The following is an 18,089-nucleotide window of genomic DNA, read 5'->3' as shown; positions in this document are numbered from 1 at the left end:
CAAAGACTAGACTGAATCATATATTGTGTAGAGACATTTCGAGCATAAACGTAATAAAGAATTGAAATAAGTTCATGGTTAATATAAAAATTCTATTCTTGTTTGAATTATATGAATTAGGTATTCTTACAGTGTCAGTACAGTTTTTTTATCACGTTGGGTTGCTTTAGCCAAAAAAAGTATGTAAAGAACCACCCAGACATTCGTCAAATGTTTTTTTTTTTCACAAGATGGTTAGTAACACAAATATTTATTATCAAAGTAGAACTATTTTTCACTATCAAAGTAGGAAATTTGTCTTCTATCAAAGTAGAACAATTCTTCACTATTAGCAACCATATGATAGTGCACTTACGCTTTTTAAGCTATGGCCGAATATATATATTTCATGGCGAATTACGAGTAAATAGTAAGGCGAAACAATGATTATTAAATGATGAGGAAAAGAAAAAGACGTAATACTTATTGGCAGATAGTAATTATATTCCTTTAAGATAGATTAGTCCTAGAAAATCAGTATAAGTTAAACACAGCAAGACTTTCGTCCACAAGGTGAAGGCTTATTGCTACGAATAAGAATCTTCTGACCTAAAACCTGCCACGATAATTTGGACGTATATCCTGCTGTTAACGTTAAGTTTTGTGTGTAGTATAAATGAAGGAAATGTAACATAACAAACTCATTCAACCATATAACTTGTGATGACAAGAAACCCACTTGAAGTAAAAGTGTATCTCAAGACGGCTGGTACGAGCATTAAAATAAAAAAATAAAGTAGAGAACAACGTTTCGATTTTTTTAGGTAATCTTCAGGTTGACAGTCAGAGTTTGTTAGTGACCGTTGCCGGGCACATGTCTTATGGACGAGAATGTAAACGGGTACGGAATTATGGGGGGAGGTTGAAGTATATGTTAGATTATCAATTAGTATAGGTATAAAGCTGTTCCTTTATATTGCTTTAATTTTGGTTCTACTTATTGTACAAGTAGGGCTTCTATGATTTTGCATTTGTTTATATTGGTTTCCCTACTTAGTATCTGGGTGTTTTTTATAGTTATGTTGTGTGTTTTTCATTTGCAATGTTCAAAAACGTGTGAAGGTGTTTTTTGTGTTTCTTTAAACTGGTTTCCATTTTAATGCTTCTTTCTCTCATTTAGAAGTCATGACAGTTTTTGTATTGTATTTTATAAATAATGTTGGTGTTGTGTTTGTTTTGTACCTGGTTTTTGAATAAATTTGTTGTTTTCTGCAATGCTGTGTTTTGTTATGTTTTTTTCCAAATGTTGGTTATTTTTTCGCTTATAGCAGGAACATATGGTATACAACAGTGTATAGTTTTGTAGTTTGTTGTTTCTTGGGATTCATTATTGTTTGTTTGTTGTTGATCTAGGTGGGTGCATATAACTTCTTTAACGGTTTTTGGAAGAAATTTGTTGATATTAATGAAGTGTTGTTTTATTTCGTTGATTTCATCGTTAATTAAATCAGCTGTGTTTATTTGGTTTCTTGATAGGTTAAGTTTTTGTTTTGTTTCATGTGCTGAGTCCCAGGGAATGTATAGTCAAGCATGGGTGATTTTTCTGTGAATTTTGGTTTGAATTGTGTATCAGTTCTAGTGACCTTGAGGTTGAGAAATGTTATTTGGTTAGTCTTTTTCGTGTTCACTGGTGAACTTAATGTTGGGGTGTATGGATTTAACGTGATTCAAAAAATCTAACTGTGTTCTGTAGATGTGAATCCAGCAAGTGTATCGTCAACATATCTGTTCCAGTATAGTGGCTGGTGTTAGGCTGAATTGATCGCTTGAGATGCAATTCGTGTCATGAAAATGTTGACAAGAACTTTTGACACGGGATTGTCCATACTTAGCCCATTTATTTGTAGATGGTTTTGGTCATTGAACATAAAGTTAGTTTTGGAGGTAGTGAATTCTATAAGGGTTGCTATTTGGTTGTTGATAACGCGTATCAATGGATTGAGGTCTTGAATATAAAGTTCTAAAGCTATCTTGCAGGCTGGTGTAGTTGGGACTTCTGTCCACTACTGATTTCTGTAACTTCTGATTCACTGATACCTGTCGGGTCCGGCATGGTCAAGCGTGTTTAGGCGTGCGACTCGTAATCTGAGGGTCGCGGGTTCGCATCCCCGTCGCGCCAAACATGCTCGCCCTTTCAGCCGTGGGGGCGTTATAATGTGACGGTCAATCCCACTATTCGTTGGTAAAAGAGTAGACCAAGAGTTGGCGGTGGGTGGTGATGACTAGCTGCCTTCCCTCTAGTCTTACACTGCTATATTAGGAACGGCTAGCACAGATAGCCCTCGAATAGCTTTGTGCGAAATTCAAAAACAAACAAACAAACGATACCTGTCAAGTCCTCTGTTGTAAGTGGCCTTCAAACTAACGTTCACTCAGAGTGTCTGTCGTTAAAGAGTTTATCAAGATGTATGACGCAAAATAGACGTCATCATCCTTCTCATAAGCTTAATACAATAGAAACTGTAGTGCTAGATAACAGTCATCAGACTGAATACGACTGAGCAAGGATTTGTAATGATTACACGAAATAAATGTAAGTATAAACACAAATATTATCTGTATAATTTTAATTGAATATATAACTACCTATATATATTACTTATATGAAGAAGAGTATTTGCGCTTTATTTGTTTATTTTAAACTAAAGGATGAAATACTACAGTAGTATTAAATATAGCTATCATCAGTTTATAATATAAGTGTTGTCGTCAAATGTTACAATACGCATATGTGATGTTTTTTGTATGTTTATTGTTAGTATCGTAAAGTAGAAAGCTAACGTAAGATATTTCGTAAAACAGAACCCCCTGGTCCGCCAGAGAACCTAAATGCTATAAATGTGTGGAGCAGGACAATTCGTGTCACCTGGTCCCCTTCATACTCAGGAAGAAGTCCTGTTATTAGATACATCTTGCAGTATTGGAAAGGAGGTAGGTTATATTCAGTTCATCAAGGAAAGAAGATATATTTTGTTAACTGCAAAACGTAAGAATGTAAGTTTTACGCACTCAAGATGAGGGTATAATTTTAGTCATATCTTATCAAAACACCTTAGGTGTGAAAGAAAGGTGCAGCAAAAATAAAATGAAAAATGATTTAGGCTGTGACTTAAAGGAATGAAATCAAAATTTGCGGTCAAAATGGTAGTTACGCATATAGCATTGATAATAATTTTACAGTAGATAATTATTCATTAGTTAGCATGGCTGCGTTTTCTTGTTCAACTTGGAGCATGATGGTGGGTAAAACAAAACTTAAACTAGATTAGCAGTTTCTTGTCATCACTAGCATGCATTCGGTACAGCCGTTTCAAGCGTCCTTATTTATGGTAATATCACGTAACCCCAAACGCTATTTAATTATGAGAATTACCTAATATTTAGCAAACTTGTGCTTAAAAGTCGGCAGTGAATAATGAATACAAACCGTTCATCCATATGATTTTTTTTTTGAAAACTTGAGCTAGTGACTGCTATCTAGTTTGCTTGGCCTAACTAATACTTATGTATCTGCACAGTTTGGCTTCTCTAAAACAGCCATCTTTAAATCCGGGTGGTTAAGGCACTTGACCTGTAAGCTGATGATCGGGGTTTCGAATCCCCGCGTACCAAACATGCTCGCCCTTTCAGCCGTGGGAGTGTTATAATGTGACGATCAATCCCACTATTCGTTGGTGACAGAGTAGCCCAAGAGCTGGCGGTGAGTGGTGATGACTAGCTGCTTTCAGCTAAATTAGGGACGGCTAATGCAGATAATCCTCTCGTAGCTTTGCGTGAAATTAAAAAAAAACAAAAGAAACAAACCATCTTTAATTCGAATGGCAAAAAAACAACTAATAACGATCCACCTTTACTCTTAGGTGAAGTTGCAGTAAAAATGTTAGACTGTGACTTTTTCCGTAGGCATGCGTAGAAATGTTTATCAAGATTAAGTGTTTTATTATGTTTGTTGAATAAATTCGCACGTGTGTACTTAGACCAAATACCACAACTAATTGTAGGTTGTAAAAATATACCGGTGTACCCAATTTGAAAAATACCAGGAACTTTAATTATGTTTTTCTCTCAAATAAAGTTTTCGTATTTTCGGTATGAAAAAACAAATAGGAAAGAGTTCAACTTTTATATCTCGTGTATTGCTTAATGGATTGCCTTAAAATTTGATATGTGAAATAAATGTTTATCAGAACACATCCACTGAAAATATGTGAAAGACAAGGTTACCATAGTACGAGCTACAGAAGGTGGAAAATCGCTAAACTATCACTCTTGACTCATTCTAGCTCATGGAAGAATCTAGTTCGTTCTTGTCAGTTACATAATATAAAAATAAAATATGTTTGCATAATTTTTAGGTAAGTTCTTAAATCCACGTCAAACTATGAAACATCCAAATTTCATTACATTACTTTAATAGTAATAGAGATTAGCATGATTTTAGTTGATCTAAAATAATGTTCACTATTCTAACTTGTTAAAAATCGTACCGGCAGCATAACGAAAACAAGTAAAATAACATGAGATATTAGTAGAGAACATACGAGCTTGTAGCTGAAGGATGTTTGAGAATTTAGTAAAAGTCATTGATTAAATGAGGCTTTTAAAAATTCATTGTCTAGATAAAGGTAACAAGAAGTTATAACACGTATAATCATCTTAGGGTTTGAAACGTATCTTTTGAACAGTTACGCATACAAGATCCAAATACGTGATGATCAGTGTGAAAAACTACTTCTTTGGTAACAAATCAACCATCACTACTTGGTAAGGTTAGCCAACTTCGCGAAACCAGTATTTCTGGCCTAATTATTGTTTTATTCTAATTTAATTCTATATTTTGCAAATTAATATTATCCATAGACTAAGAAAAGTATGGATTTGAAGTGTAAACTTTGAAAGGTATGGTTAAATTTAAATGGTTTTATGTTTCTGAAGACAGTTGTCAGATTTGCACACAATTAAACGTTCTGATTTAGTTTGGATAATCTAGATAGTATCCTACGTGTGCTAGTAATAGTATATTTTTTCCTTGTTGTTAAAAAACCAATTTATAGCCATTTCACTTAGTTTCCATTGAAAACAGCAAAGACCATGACAAAATAAAATAAAGTCACTTTTTTCTTATAACAATGAAAACCATAGGATTTTCAGATATATAGCTCAGCGGTTAATCTGAAGGCTTATAAGGCTAAATATAGGGTTTGGATATTCGCGATGGTCAGAGCACTGATAACAGAAAAAATAAGACACATAAGCCATCTATCTGGAGAATTATATCATTTTTGGTTCACAATTTAATTGAGGGTTTTTCAGTTAATACCTTAATACAGTAAGCTCGATATAAAGATAATTATTATAATATTTACGTAATTAAATTTATATTTGTAACCACAAAGTCCAGTTCAAAACAAAATTTTAGTTCTCGTGAAAAACGGTTGCTGCCGAACACTTTTATTTTAAACAAATGAAAACTCAGAAATATCAGTTAATATTCACATCAGTGTTGATACTAATAACAAATGAATAGAGGTCACTACTTCATGGGCGTAAATTTAAAGTTTAGGGAAAAATTAATCATTTATCTTAATAGGTTTGCTTATAAAAATGTCTTTGTCGTTAACTTCAAGAAAAAACAAAAGTTGTGTATTTAAACACCTTGTATAAATAATTCTTGGTTGGAGTCCGTCTTCTGATAACTGTATTGGGTTTCCTTGTTTATTATAAAGTTAAACAACGGAATCTTGCCATCTGATAACTGTTTAATTGTTTATTACGAAGTTAAACAGTTGGAACCCGACATCTGATAAAAGTATTAAGTTTTATTGTTTATTCTAGCGTTAATCAATCACCAAAGCTCATAGTTGTGATTCTAAATACTTATATAGCAGAAGTTTAAATTTTATATAGTATTACACACCGATTAATAGTTAACAATCAATTGCTTTTAGTGATCTAGAAAATAATATACCGAAACCTTCTATTTTAACTTTCAAAAAGCAATGTAATAAGTACAACGGATAATTACCCCTTTTCAACTTTCACGTCACGACTAAATACAATGTTACTTAAAGGTATAAATTAGATCCAGCGTGGTGTATAGTAATATCGAATCGCTTTATGTAATCACAAGTTATGGTAACACTTGAGAAATGTGACGAAAAAATCCATTAAAATATCTTTACATTAATAGATAACGCTTTATACCTTGATGGGCTTGCTCCATGGAAATTTGACAACATGAACTCTAGTATACATAGAAAAAAGACAGATACACAAAAGACTGGATTCTCTAAGCAAATTTGTTCACAGACATGTAGGTCTTTGACCTGGTACGAAGTGGTGGTTAGGACTTTCGATGCAAAAACTGCAGGTTATGAGATCGGATTGAAACTTGACACCGAATATGTTCGCTCTTTCAATCGTAGAGGTGTTAAAAAGTGACGGTCATTTCCACTAGTCATTGATAAGGAGAAGCCCAAAAGTTCCCAGTGGTGCGCTAGCCAGTTGTCTTTCTTCTGATTTGTAGTTCGAAATTAGAAACCGTGGCAGGTAGCGTTGGTGGATTTTTGGTAAAACGACGAACAAGGACTTTAGACATAAGGGTGTTTAAACATCAGAGAGTGATAACACTAGAGTAGAAAGGGGTACGTGTTATGGGAATGAATGAGGTGAGAGTCGAGAGGATGATATATTTCCTCCTCTTTAATCAATATGCTTGGACAAAGACTAGCTGATGAAGTTCTTACCATATTTGTTCCTAGGATATCATCCGATAGAAGGCAGAGTAGATAAAAAAAAGCAATATTGTGTATAGCTAATAATCTTCAAGAAGTCCAGAATAGACAAAATATCTGTATCATGATTATTAGCGCTTAGATATTTTTGTTGTTGTGCCGAAACCAAAAATGATCACATTTTTTTAAATTTTGACGTATTTGAAAGGCTCTGGCAAAGCATTAAATCTTGTTTATTATTTGAGCACCCAATGCCTCGGCAGTTAATTTAAATAGATAAGTGCTGTAATAGATAACTATAAAATAATTCAATACTAAGTGGGGTTTCCGACAGTGTCTACTTGTAAAATATTTGTTTTTTAAACTTCGCGCAAAGCTACACGACGGCTATCTGCGTTAGCAGTATAAGGCTAGAGGGAAAGCAGTTAGTTGTTACCACCCACTACCAACTCTTGGGCTGTTCTTTTACCAACGAATAGTGGGATTGAGCGTTACATTATGACGCTCCCACCGCTGAAAGGGCGAGCATGTTTGGTGCGACAGAGATTCGAATCCGTTACGATCGGATTACGATTAGAGTATCTTAACCACCTGACTATGATGGTCCCGTGTAAAACGTTCTAACGTTTCTAACACCTGTCACTTTAAAACTTATTCTAAAACTTTGTTGTTTTTTTACGTAGAACTACGTTGCCACTTTACTTCTAACAGAGGTTTAAGTTATTCACCAAAGCAATCTTGCAGACACTTATACACTTGAAAAATTGTTTCATTGGTAAAAAAAAAGACTTTATCAAAATTTTATAAAATATATTTAACGATTATTTTACATTTGCCGTTATCAAATTAATTACGCATTTATAACGTAGTGAACTGTTAAGCTGTTTCTCGTAATAAAATAATTTTAAAAACTTGAAATTGTTTTACAGTTAATGATATAAAACCTCTTGATCTTGATATCACCTTTGATTCAGATAAAGTCTTAGGAGTATAATAAATACTCAAGAAGCTTTTTAAACCGTAGTTAAATACAAACAGGTTATCTAAGTGATACAATTCAAAGTACTTCATAACAAAGTGTTAGACTTGTACGAAATGAAAGATCAAATACTGTTTTGCACTGAATAGATTCTCAATTAATGTATGGAAAAGTTTCTCCAGGAAATCATAAAATATAATAACTTGGGTTGGTAAGAGCTCATACAGTATAGTATTACAGGCAAAAACGAATGATAATTAGTGTAATTATGCATGTAATTAAGTTGTAGTATATTTAATACATCAGGGACCACCTGAATACTGTTAATGTCCATGTTAACTCTTATGAGGCGTTTTTGTCACTGTAGAAATACATTATATGTATATATGTAGAATATACTCTAGAGTAGAATAGGTATCTACTTACTGATTACATCCTACAGGCAGAACAAAGGACAACTTCAAAACACTCGAATCTCTTTCTCTCTTTTTAGAATAAAGGACCATTTTTCGCTCATGTCCGTTTATAGATTAGGATGCCTGCGTAAAACCACTTTAATGAGTGAAGTTCTGTCACAATTAGGACCTAAAGTAATTCGTAAAGCAGTGTGTTCACGATAAAGAAAGTTACATTAAACGTATTTCTCTTTGACTATCACGAACCAATCGAAATATGTTAAATGTGTTTTATTTCCTTAACAAAACATATTCGGATAGTGGTTGTTGCTGCTTTTTTACAGTCTGACTTTGTTGTTTCCTTTTATGATAAGTATTTCGTCTATTAACCCCTTATGCTGAAAATCAAATTAGGAATAACCTTTTGCAAAGGTATTTCGCTCAGACTTTCAGTGTTATCAAATTACATATAAACGCTTGTTAATATGCGGCTGAAGATTGTTGTCAAATTGGTAAGTTTGAATAATTTCTAATAACTACGTAAATCAGACCGAAAATTAAATGAGTAAATCATGTAAGTAATTTAATATACCAGTATAACTAGCAGTACATGCAACATTATGAAACTAAAACTTGTAATGGTTAAAATAAGTTGACTTATCTGTTTGGTTCCCTCGCTGTTTTCGATATTTTCGGCCTTAATCTTAGTTAATGGTACAGGTTATAGTGTGTTTGAAAGTAGTACTTTAATAGTACTTATATTTTAGTAATAAAACATAAGGTATTTTATGTAAAAAAGATAATTTCAATTCATAGATAGAAGAGGAAGTGTTTTAAGCACGTATCCTCTCACAAATAGAATTTGGATATGCTACTTTAAAATAATATTCATATCAGTCTGTTCTGCTTGAATTTCTTAACTATAAAGTACCTATAGTGTTGATGAGATTTCATTATTAATTGATCCTGTAGTATCTAAGTTACATTTATTCGTAAAACTACGCAGACTTTTTCATGAAAAAACATGAACTGCAAAGTGCCAAAGCAAGTTAAATATTTGGTAAACTTGATCAAGAAAATTAAACTTGCATTGAAACGTCGCTTTGTAAGATTTATTAGAGACAAATAATTGTCAATAAAACCCTTATCCTTCGGTAACGATATTAAGTTTCTTGATAATAGTGATCAGTCAGGGTATGCTTTACACTAAATTTTTATCTGTTAGATTTGTTTGGTTGGTTTGTTTTGAATTTCACGCAAAGCTACTCAAGGGCTATCTGCGCTAGCCGTCCCTAATTTAGCAGTGTAAGACTAGAGGGAAGGCAGCTAGTCATCACTACTCACCGCAAACTCTTGGGCTAGTTTTTTACCAATAAATAGTGGGATTGCCCGTAACGTTATAACTCTTCCACGGCTGAAAGGGCGAGCATGTTTGGTGTGATGGGATTCGTACCCGCGGCCCTCGGATTACGAGTTGAGTTTCTTAACCACCTGGCCATGCCGGGCCAATTATCTATCAGAAGTCGATTGAGTTTCTATAATAAAACTGACCAGTGAAAGTTGATCTTCACCATAATGACCCCCGCTAGTACAGCGGTATGTCTCCGGATTTACAACACTAAAATCAGGGGTTCGATTACCCTCGGTGGGCTCAGCAGATAGCCCGATGTGGATTTACTATATAAAAAACAACAACACTCTTCACCAAAATATTTATCCTTTATTAACTGTGTTAAGTTTCTGATATTACTGATCAACCGAGACAAGCTTTGCCTAAGCCTTTATCCACTGGTATAATAGCGGGGTTAGATTATAAGTTTTATACGTGAATAATTGTTTCCACAACAAATGTTGACTCTTGACTAGTGTTATGAAATAAGAAGGCTTTTCTGACTTCTGTCAAAATAATTTTTGTCTTTAATATATTTATTTAAGTAATACGTATATCCAGCCAAATAAATTAGCATGCCATTTGCAATCCCATTACAGTGGAGAGTAACTTATACTTAAACAAACGCTCTATATACGTTTTGTAAATTTTGAAACTGGTTTTTACCTTTTTATTTAACTAATAGATATTTGAGGCGCTTAATTCTGTTAGAAACATTGTTATAAGTATTAATGTGTGCTTAATTCATGAACACTATAAAGTGTTAGGTCAAGAGATCTGGAGCTGTATGTGTAAATAATGCAAGTGCTTCGCATATTATGGCATTTTATTGCTATTTCTAGTAGTTCTAATCAGAAACTTCTGATTGTTTATACACACGATGAAAATGGAATCATTGATATTTCCTCATAACGAGAGCTTTAAGTTTAACTTGCAAGAGAAGCTGTTGTTTGCACTTATTTTAACTTGTTTTCTGAGAAAACTTGAGAATCATTTGTGTATTTTTGTGCAACCCAGCATAAAAGGCTTCCTATCACATCAGAAACAAGTGCTGTCATGTCCTGTTTAAAACTGAAACATTTCTAGACAGCTTCAGTTAATGTAATTAAATGATTTTTAACCCTTTGTTTAACTCTTTTTGATTTCTTTCTCTTTATTAGTATATGCCAGTTATAATATATTTCCTATGCAAAACACCGTTGTTAAAAACAGATAATTCTAAAATTGTACATATACTGATGAAAATAAATTGATGTGTAGGTTGTTGATGCTTCTTCAACATAGGCATTGTAACCATTTCTTCAGAACGTGAGTACGCATCTTGTTATTATCGACAGGTTGGAAAGTAAACCAAATGGGAAACAAAAATGCGTGTTGCGGATTTAAGCGGGAACCTTAACTCCGTGTGCTTTGTTTTTAACCTTATTTATGGTAATTTTGAGTTCAGTGGTGTTAGTTGGTTGTAACTCACAGTACCACCTTTGGAAAAAAAAATAGAATTAAATTAAAGCTATTTGTCTGTAATAATATGTTCTGTTTCGTCTGGTATACAGTTATTATAAAAAAAATCCAGTTACTTGGGTAGTAAAGGTAGATTTATAAGAGTTATGCTCAACTGTTGCCTGTATTCATTCTAGAGTGATTTTGTTAGTGTTCATTGCAGGATGGTTATAGAAGTTTTGTTTTTGATTAATTCAAGAAATGTTGTTGTCCTTCCTTTCATTATGAAATTTGTTGCATAAACTTTACCAGTTTTGATCTTAATACTCTAAATTGTTAAATGCCTGCTAGTTGTGACTTGATACTAAGGTAATGGTTCTTATGGTCTTAAAAATGTGGATCGTGTGAGATGTCCTCACATTCGTTTAGACACGGTTTATAGAGTCCATTAATATGGCGTTTTTATAAATTTTTATATACGATTATCTATACTGATAACAATTTTAACAGAGTAGATGAAATATTTAAATCTTTGTTGTAGAGGTACTTAATTCTTGGTTAGCAGTGATCAGCAGTGAGGGATAATGTTGAGAGAATGGTTAGATGATCATTCTGCAGAGGATCGGATATCATTACAAATTCCCTGAAGCGATTAGGGATGTTGCGAATAGTTAGGCCTATATGTCTGCTGTTTCTTACAATAGAGAGTAATGTGTAAATATGGTGTTATTTAGCATTGTAACATCGTTTTCTTTAGCAGAAATAGCTTTAACAGTATTAGTATTGGAACTTTCATCGAAATTATACATAATACCCTCAAGGAATAAACAGCTAAGTCAGAGATCTCTGAATTTCAGGTATAGCCTAAATTTGACTACTGACGAAAGGGAAAGTAATTAATAGCAACTCCTACTGCCACAAAGACCTTGATCGAATGACGAGATTGACTGTTACTCTTATAATGAATTCATAGCTGAAAGTGCGTAGCGTGGCCAGTGCAACATCGTAGCGTGGGCTTTGGACCTTCTGATCCGCTGAACGGCATTCTCAAAATAGGCCAAGTATGGTCTCAATTTTAACAGAGCTTTCTAATTTATTGTAAATAAATTGTAAATTTATTTTAAATTTACAATAGTAAATTCCTTGTTATTTCTAAGGTTTTATGATATAATTGTTTTTTGGTTCATATTAATACTACCGGTAAGAAGTCGAATGCCCATATTCCAGTGTTGACCACTAGTAGATTACATCAGTAATTATTATGACGAGTTTTATCTAGGTTAACCTCAAGTCAACGTTTTTTCATTATTACTAGGTATAATAGTCAAGTAGTTAATATTAAATTCGGATTTATTAGACAAACTGTTTCCGCGTGTTTTCTTTCATATTTATTCTTATGATACATCCAATAAATTCAAGTTACGTGTTTCTATTCCGAAGAGTTTTATTAAGAAGTAATTCAATAATGTACAGCTTCTATTGCATTACTCGTTTTTCAATTCTAATAAGTTTGTTTGTTTTGGTTTTCGCAAAGCTACACGAGGGCTATCTGCGCTAGCCGTCCCTAATTTAGCATGTAAGACTAGAGGGAAGGCAGCTAGTCATCACTACCCACCGTTAACTCTTGGGCTACTCTTTTACCAACAAATAGTTGGATTGATCGTCATACTATAACGCTCCTACTGCTGAAAGGGGGAGCCTGTTTTGTTTGACGGGGATTCGAACCCACGAACCTTAGATTACGAGTCGAGCACCTTAACCACCTGGCCATGCCGCATCCATTCTCATAAGTTTACCCGAAACCCCACCATTTATATTAAATTACAAAGGTTACGAATACTTATGGACATTCCGACTTTGTTTCGTAACAGTTTAGTTGAGTGCAGATGCCATGTTAGGCTTCACCAAAAGTAGCCTCCAGTGGCACAGCGGCATGTCTGCGGACTCACACCGCTAAAATCAGGTTTCGATACCTGGGGTGGGCAGAGCACAGGTTGCCGATCATGCATCTCTGTGTTTTACTTTCAAATAAAGAAATCAACGAGCATACTGCTGGTACGGAAGCTGTAAATAACCATTTTATAGTGTGAATACCCTCTTGGTGTTTAATATGTTTCTGATTGAAGAAAATATAAAGAATATCTATTATGAAAAAGATATATTACTTATCGTTGTTTTTATGTTTTGTTTGATACAATGTTGTGTTTATTATTTGGGTATTGTACTTTAAGCTACTTGTGTGTGGAGTTATTGCGTTTAAGTTTCTTCCGTTCAGGTGCAAACTGTTCAGTTTTGTCTTTCGCTATAAAGCTCAGCTCATGCTTTGTATTTCATCGTGTCGGTGACGGTGTTTAATCGTGACGTACTGTGGTAGTTGTGTTGATGACGATGTTTGGTATTGAATCGTGATACTGCGGTTGTCGTGTTGATGACGGTGCTTGTTACTTAGTTATATGGTACTGTTGGTAGTTGTGTTATGATGGTGTTTGGTATTTGGTAGAACTGTACTGTCAGACGTGTTGTTGTAAATGCTACCTCTAACTAACGTGTATCTTGATTATCGTTTTATTTGTGTTGCCTCAGTTAACACATTTGGTTACGGATACTTCATTCGGTCATAGTTTTGCGTGTATGAAAAAATGTAATGTTGGAAAAACAAACTCTATATTCACGACAGTTACTGGACTCTGCGTTAGTACATATATTATTCTGTGAAATATATGTGATTCGTAAAACATCAAATATCATACCAATTAAAATAAATAATGCAAGAAAAATGTATCAATGTTTAGATATATAAATCCTCGCTATGTACCAATTTTACAGACTTTGTAAGTTTACTTCTTTATCGCTTAAGCTGTTTTTTTAATCGATTGTTCAAACACTTTTATAGCTCGTAAACTATTCCTGACACGACTAGGTTAAAGAAATCTCTCGATTGATCCATGTCTTTCACTTTGGTCAGGACTGACGTTGCTCAGAATAATGGCTGCTTTTATAAATATTTATAGGTCAGAAGAATGGGGCAAAACGAAAGGCTGCATAAGATTTTAACGTTATGCTTGCCCCACAGAATTCGTTAAAGTATCGGATTACATAGAGAGTGCTTTTGTGAAATCACAGATACAAGTTTTTGCATTCATTTTCAAAGAATCTCACACGGATGATTAGTTACAATGACGCTTTAGAAATAATAACTGATTTAAGAGCATTGGACGTGCTCGTTAACATTGAGATGAGCAACATACATTATGAGGAGGTTGGTTGGTCAAAACTGATGTTTCTTATTATTCATTACACCTAGAGGACCATTTCTCTGTACCAGCTTATAAAGTTTATTGTCTTCACATCTTAGGTATTTTGAGATCGAAATTGGGATTAAAGATGGTAATGTGAATTATGGTCTCATTTTTCGTATTCAGTTTCATTTTACATAATTCTTTTTTTTAATTAAGTAAAACATTCACACCTCTTACTCGAATGTAATCCTTTAATCGAGACTTTTATGTATGGTTCCGAAGCACATGAATACCAACCTTCCAAACATAACATGCACCTTTTCTTATTAGTTAATATGAAAACATAAATTTTATATTAATTATTAGAATGTGGGTAGTAGTACAGCGGCAAATCTACGGACTTACAACGCTAAAATCAGGGGTTCGATTCCCCTCGGTGGACTCAGCAGCTAACCCGATGTGACCTTATTATAAGGAAAACACACGCAGACACATTAGTATGTGGTGTTTTTATGTATATAACAGTCCTTAGATTTCAGTTAAATTTTTATTGTAATCATAACAAACGATGCACGGCAATCGTTTTATCAAGAATTTACAACAGTATTAACTTTGGATGATTATCATGTGACAGCAGATTTTCTCATTGGAATAGTTATGGGCTAGGAAACGAACTAAAGGTTTGTAAATAACCTCTGTTTCGAAAACAGAACTATTTAAGATGTTCAGAAAAAAATGGTGTTTTTTTCTACATACTCTATTTATGAGTAAATTTTAATTTAGGATTAAGTGTGTTCAGAGGTCAATATTTTCCCGCTAATGGTGTTCTCCAATGACATGATCATTCTAGGTCCTGCGCTACTTTTCGAGAAATGACAGCAAGCGACGTTTCGATAGAAAAAAAAATCCCATCTCACATGTATTCCTGATCTAATACTCTATCGCTTTCACAGGTCTGTTATTTCTTGCCAACCTATGTCCTTAAAGCAGTTGTACGCGAATGGATTCGTAGCCTCACACAACACATATGCTGAAACGTACTGAACAATAATGGATGAGAATGTGAACCAAACTTGCCAGTGACTATTATGCGAAGTTGTGTCTGATGATTCACGTTTTTGTAACAAGTGATGTACATTTGTTGCTTGTAATCTAATATGAACAGTACGAATAAAGGAAAGATCGATTTTTTTCTAATATTCTTCCCAGAATCTCTTGCTTAAACAAAGCCATTTGCGAAAGTGATAACAAAAAAATATTGGTCACTCATTTTTTTCAGGCAGGTTGATGCTTTAGGATGTTATACGCATATAAAGCGCACTGAATGTGTAATGCAATAATATATATATGTATACGCATTTTTGTTATTATGGTTTATTGTTTTATGCCATAAAGTAGACATTCATTATTATGAAATTAACAGCATGTTTATGGTTTAATTTAATGTTAACCTTCATCGAACAATCTATATATACAGAGCATTACAGCTATACATGTATTTAAGGTTCTGTGATCGCGTTACCTACTATTCACCATAATCTTTGGCTATACGTAACCTGTTAAAAATGTTCAGAAACATTTCGTCTCTTCCTTAGGTATTTTATTCTGCATTTTGACAAAAAATGTTTTAATGTGATTGTTAATGTTTTTTACATTGTACGTTTTGTGATTATATGTCTATAAAATTCAATCCGTCTATTCCAGGTTCCAATTCTAAAAGTCGATTGATAGAATCAAGAATCCCCAGTCCACAGACAATGACGCTGATCCGGAATTTATTGCCTGCTAGAACTTACCACATCCAGGTTCTGGCAGAAAATGAAGTGGGAGTTGGAAAGCCGTCTTCTGTAATAACAGTGGTCACACAACATGAAGGTTAGTTCTATGAGAGAAAACAGGATGGGCATCAATAGATTTTTACCTAAGAGGTGGTGTTTGATCAGAGAATTTACATGGCGGGTAAATTTGCGTCCAGTACGCTTATGAATTTTGGATTACTGCTTTTATCATGTATTATCCTTTTTGACGCATTGCACAGTGTATGTTTTAAAATGCCTCGGAACTTGTGTTTTCATTGATACACGTTTGTAAGATATTACATAAGTTTAGGTACTTCAGAGTTACAAGGAAAAAGTATACAATTTAATAAATACTAGCATAAAATACCCACGCTACGCTGAGGGAGCCAAAGACCCCTTCATGATTCACAGAGACTCTAATGTATCAATCAGTCTCCTCCATTATTTTGATTACTTCTATAGTTACTTTAAACGGGATTTGTAAACGAAAACCAACCCAACTGGGACACCTGTCCGCTCTACCTGAGCATAAGTGTCACGTTTAGTCCATCCTGCTGGCTTGTGTGTGACAGTGTGGGCACAGTTTCAAAGCGCCCTTGGAATCACGAGGTGGACTGGGAACAGAAACTCTGATGTCACATTTGGGTTCAGTGACCATGAAGAGCAACATACGGACCTGAATCATGTCTGTGTAACCGTCTGGGCACGTTTTAGCCCTTCTCGGTGCTGTCGTTAGTAAACGCCGTATAAAGACATCTGCTTTGGTACCCCAGTTCAATTTCCCGAGTTTGCTATTGTTTGCTCTAAAACTGTAGGAGGATATATGGACAGAGAAATTCACAAATACATAACGTGAATTAACAGAAGATACGTCGATTATTGTTTCGGTTAAAATACTACCTTTAACGACAAGATAGTAAAAGAAGATATGAACATATTACCCAAGGATGGGTTCCTGCTGACGTTGTTAGTTTATTGATTCGTCTGTGGTAAATCGAAGACTCATTCCATCACTTCTTTCTGAGCACCAATGAAAAACGTTTGATTGATTTATAAAAATAAGAAAGGAACCGCGCTATTCATGAGAGAGAACGATGATAAAAAATATAGTTTTTAATGTATTTCTTGATCCATTTTAGACGCAAATCATATTTTCGTGTTGTATTCACGTTTTATACTCATTTTTATGAGACTATTTTTATAAGATCAAATTAACTGTATGTCACGATTGGTGTAGTATCATTACGTTATGTGTTTTTATTGTAACTATGAGTAATAATGCACCATAAAATCGTGTTTTCTTCTTTGTAATAACACGTTCATGTAATAATGTGCAATCAGTTTATGTATTTCTTAAATTCCTTGAGTTATTGCATCATTGTTTTTCGTAATTCCCTGTGTTAAATAACATCAAGAACTGGTCAGTCTATTATAGTTTTTATTTACGAATAAACAGTTATATATTTATGTTTATTCATAAATAAAGATATAATTCCATTTATTATCGTATCATCTATTCGTGTGTATTTGTGACTCCTGTATTATTTTATAACGAAGTTGTGTGTTTATGTAACCCATGTATTTCTGTATCTTCAAATTGCGTGTTTTTGTAAGCATTTATACTATTTCATCATAAAATTGTTTTTATTTTCTTGTAAATAAATGTATTTTTATCATATATGTGCTTTTTGTAAGATTAAATAACATAAAGTGGGCAAAAAGAAGATATGTGGTAAAATACATTGTCAAATATATTGTCGAATGAATAAAGTATGTTTTTTGTAAATCTGTTTATTAATATATCATTAGATTATACACGATTCTATTTAAATTCAGTTAAATATGGTATTTTTAAGATACTTCTATTTAAAATTACTGTCTATGCTGTATTTTCTAGGAACATTATATAAAATGTTTTCCATTGGAAAAGAAGGAAACATGCAGCAAAATGCCATATATTTCCCATAAAAGTGTTAATAGAAATTTTAATACACCACTAGGATTTAATTGTATTAAGTCAACGCCCTTGGAACGTGTTTCTAGAGGAATGATTTTAAATTTATTTATGCAGTAA

At 33.7% G+C, this 18,089-nt stretch overlaps 1 protein-coding gene across 2 annotated transcripts in view; it reads left to right on the top strand.

Annotated features, from left to right (window-relative positions):
* LOC143223163 (cell adhesion molecule Dscam1-like) overlaps window positions 1–18,089 on the top strand; it is a 62,843-nt gene that overhangs the window by 29,102 nt on the left and 15,652 nt on the right. For both annotated transcript variants that reach the window (XM_076450729.1, XM_076450728.1), the window contains exons 7-8: window positions 2,842–2,970; window positions 15,921–16,091. In XM_076450729.1, the coding sequence (XP_076306844.1) occupies window positions 2,842–2,970; window positions 15,921–16,091 (300 nt within the window). The remainder of the gene's footprint in view (window positions 1–2,841; window positions 2,971–15,920; window positions 16,092–18,089) is intronic.

Source organism: Tachypleus tridentatus, chromosome 8 (assembly GCF_004210375.1).
Source record: "Tachypleus tridentatus isolate NWPU-2018 chromosome 8, ASM421037v1, whole genome shotgun sequence".
NCBI lineage: Eukaryota > Metazoa > Arthropoda > Merostomata > Xiphosura > Limulidae > Tachypleus > Tachypleus tridentatus.
This window is presented reverse-complemented; position numbering and strand designations above follow the sequence as displayed.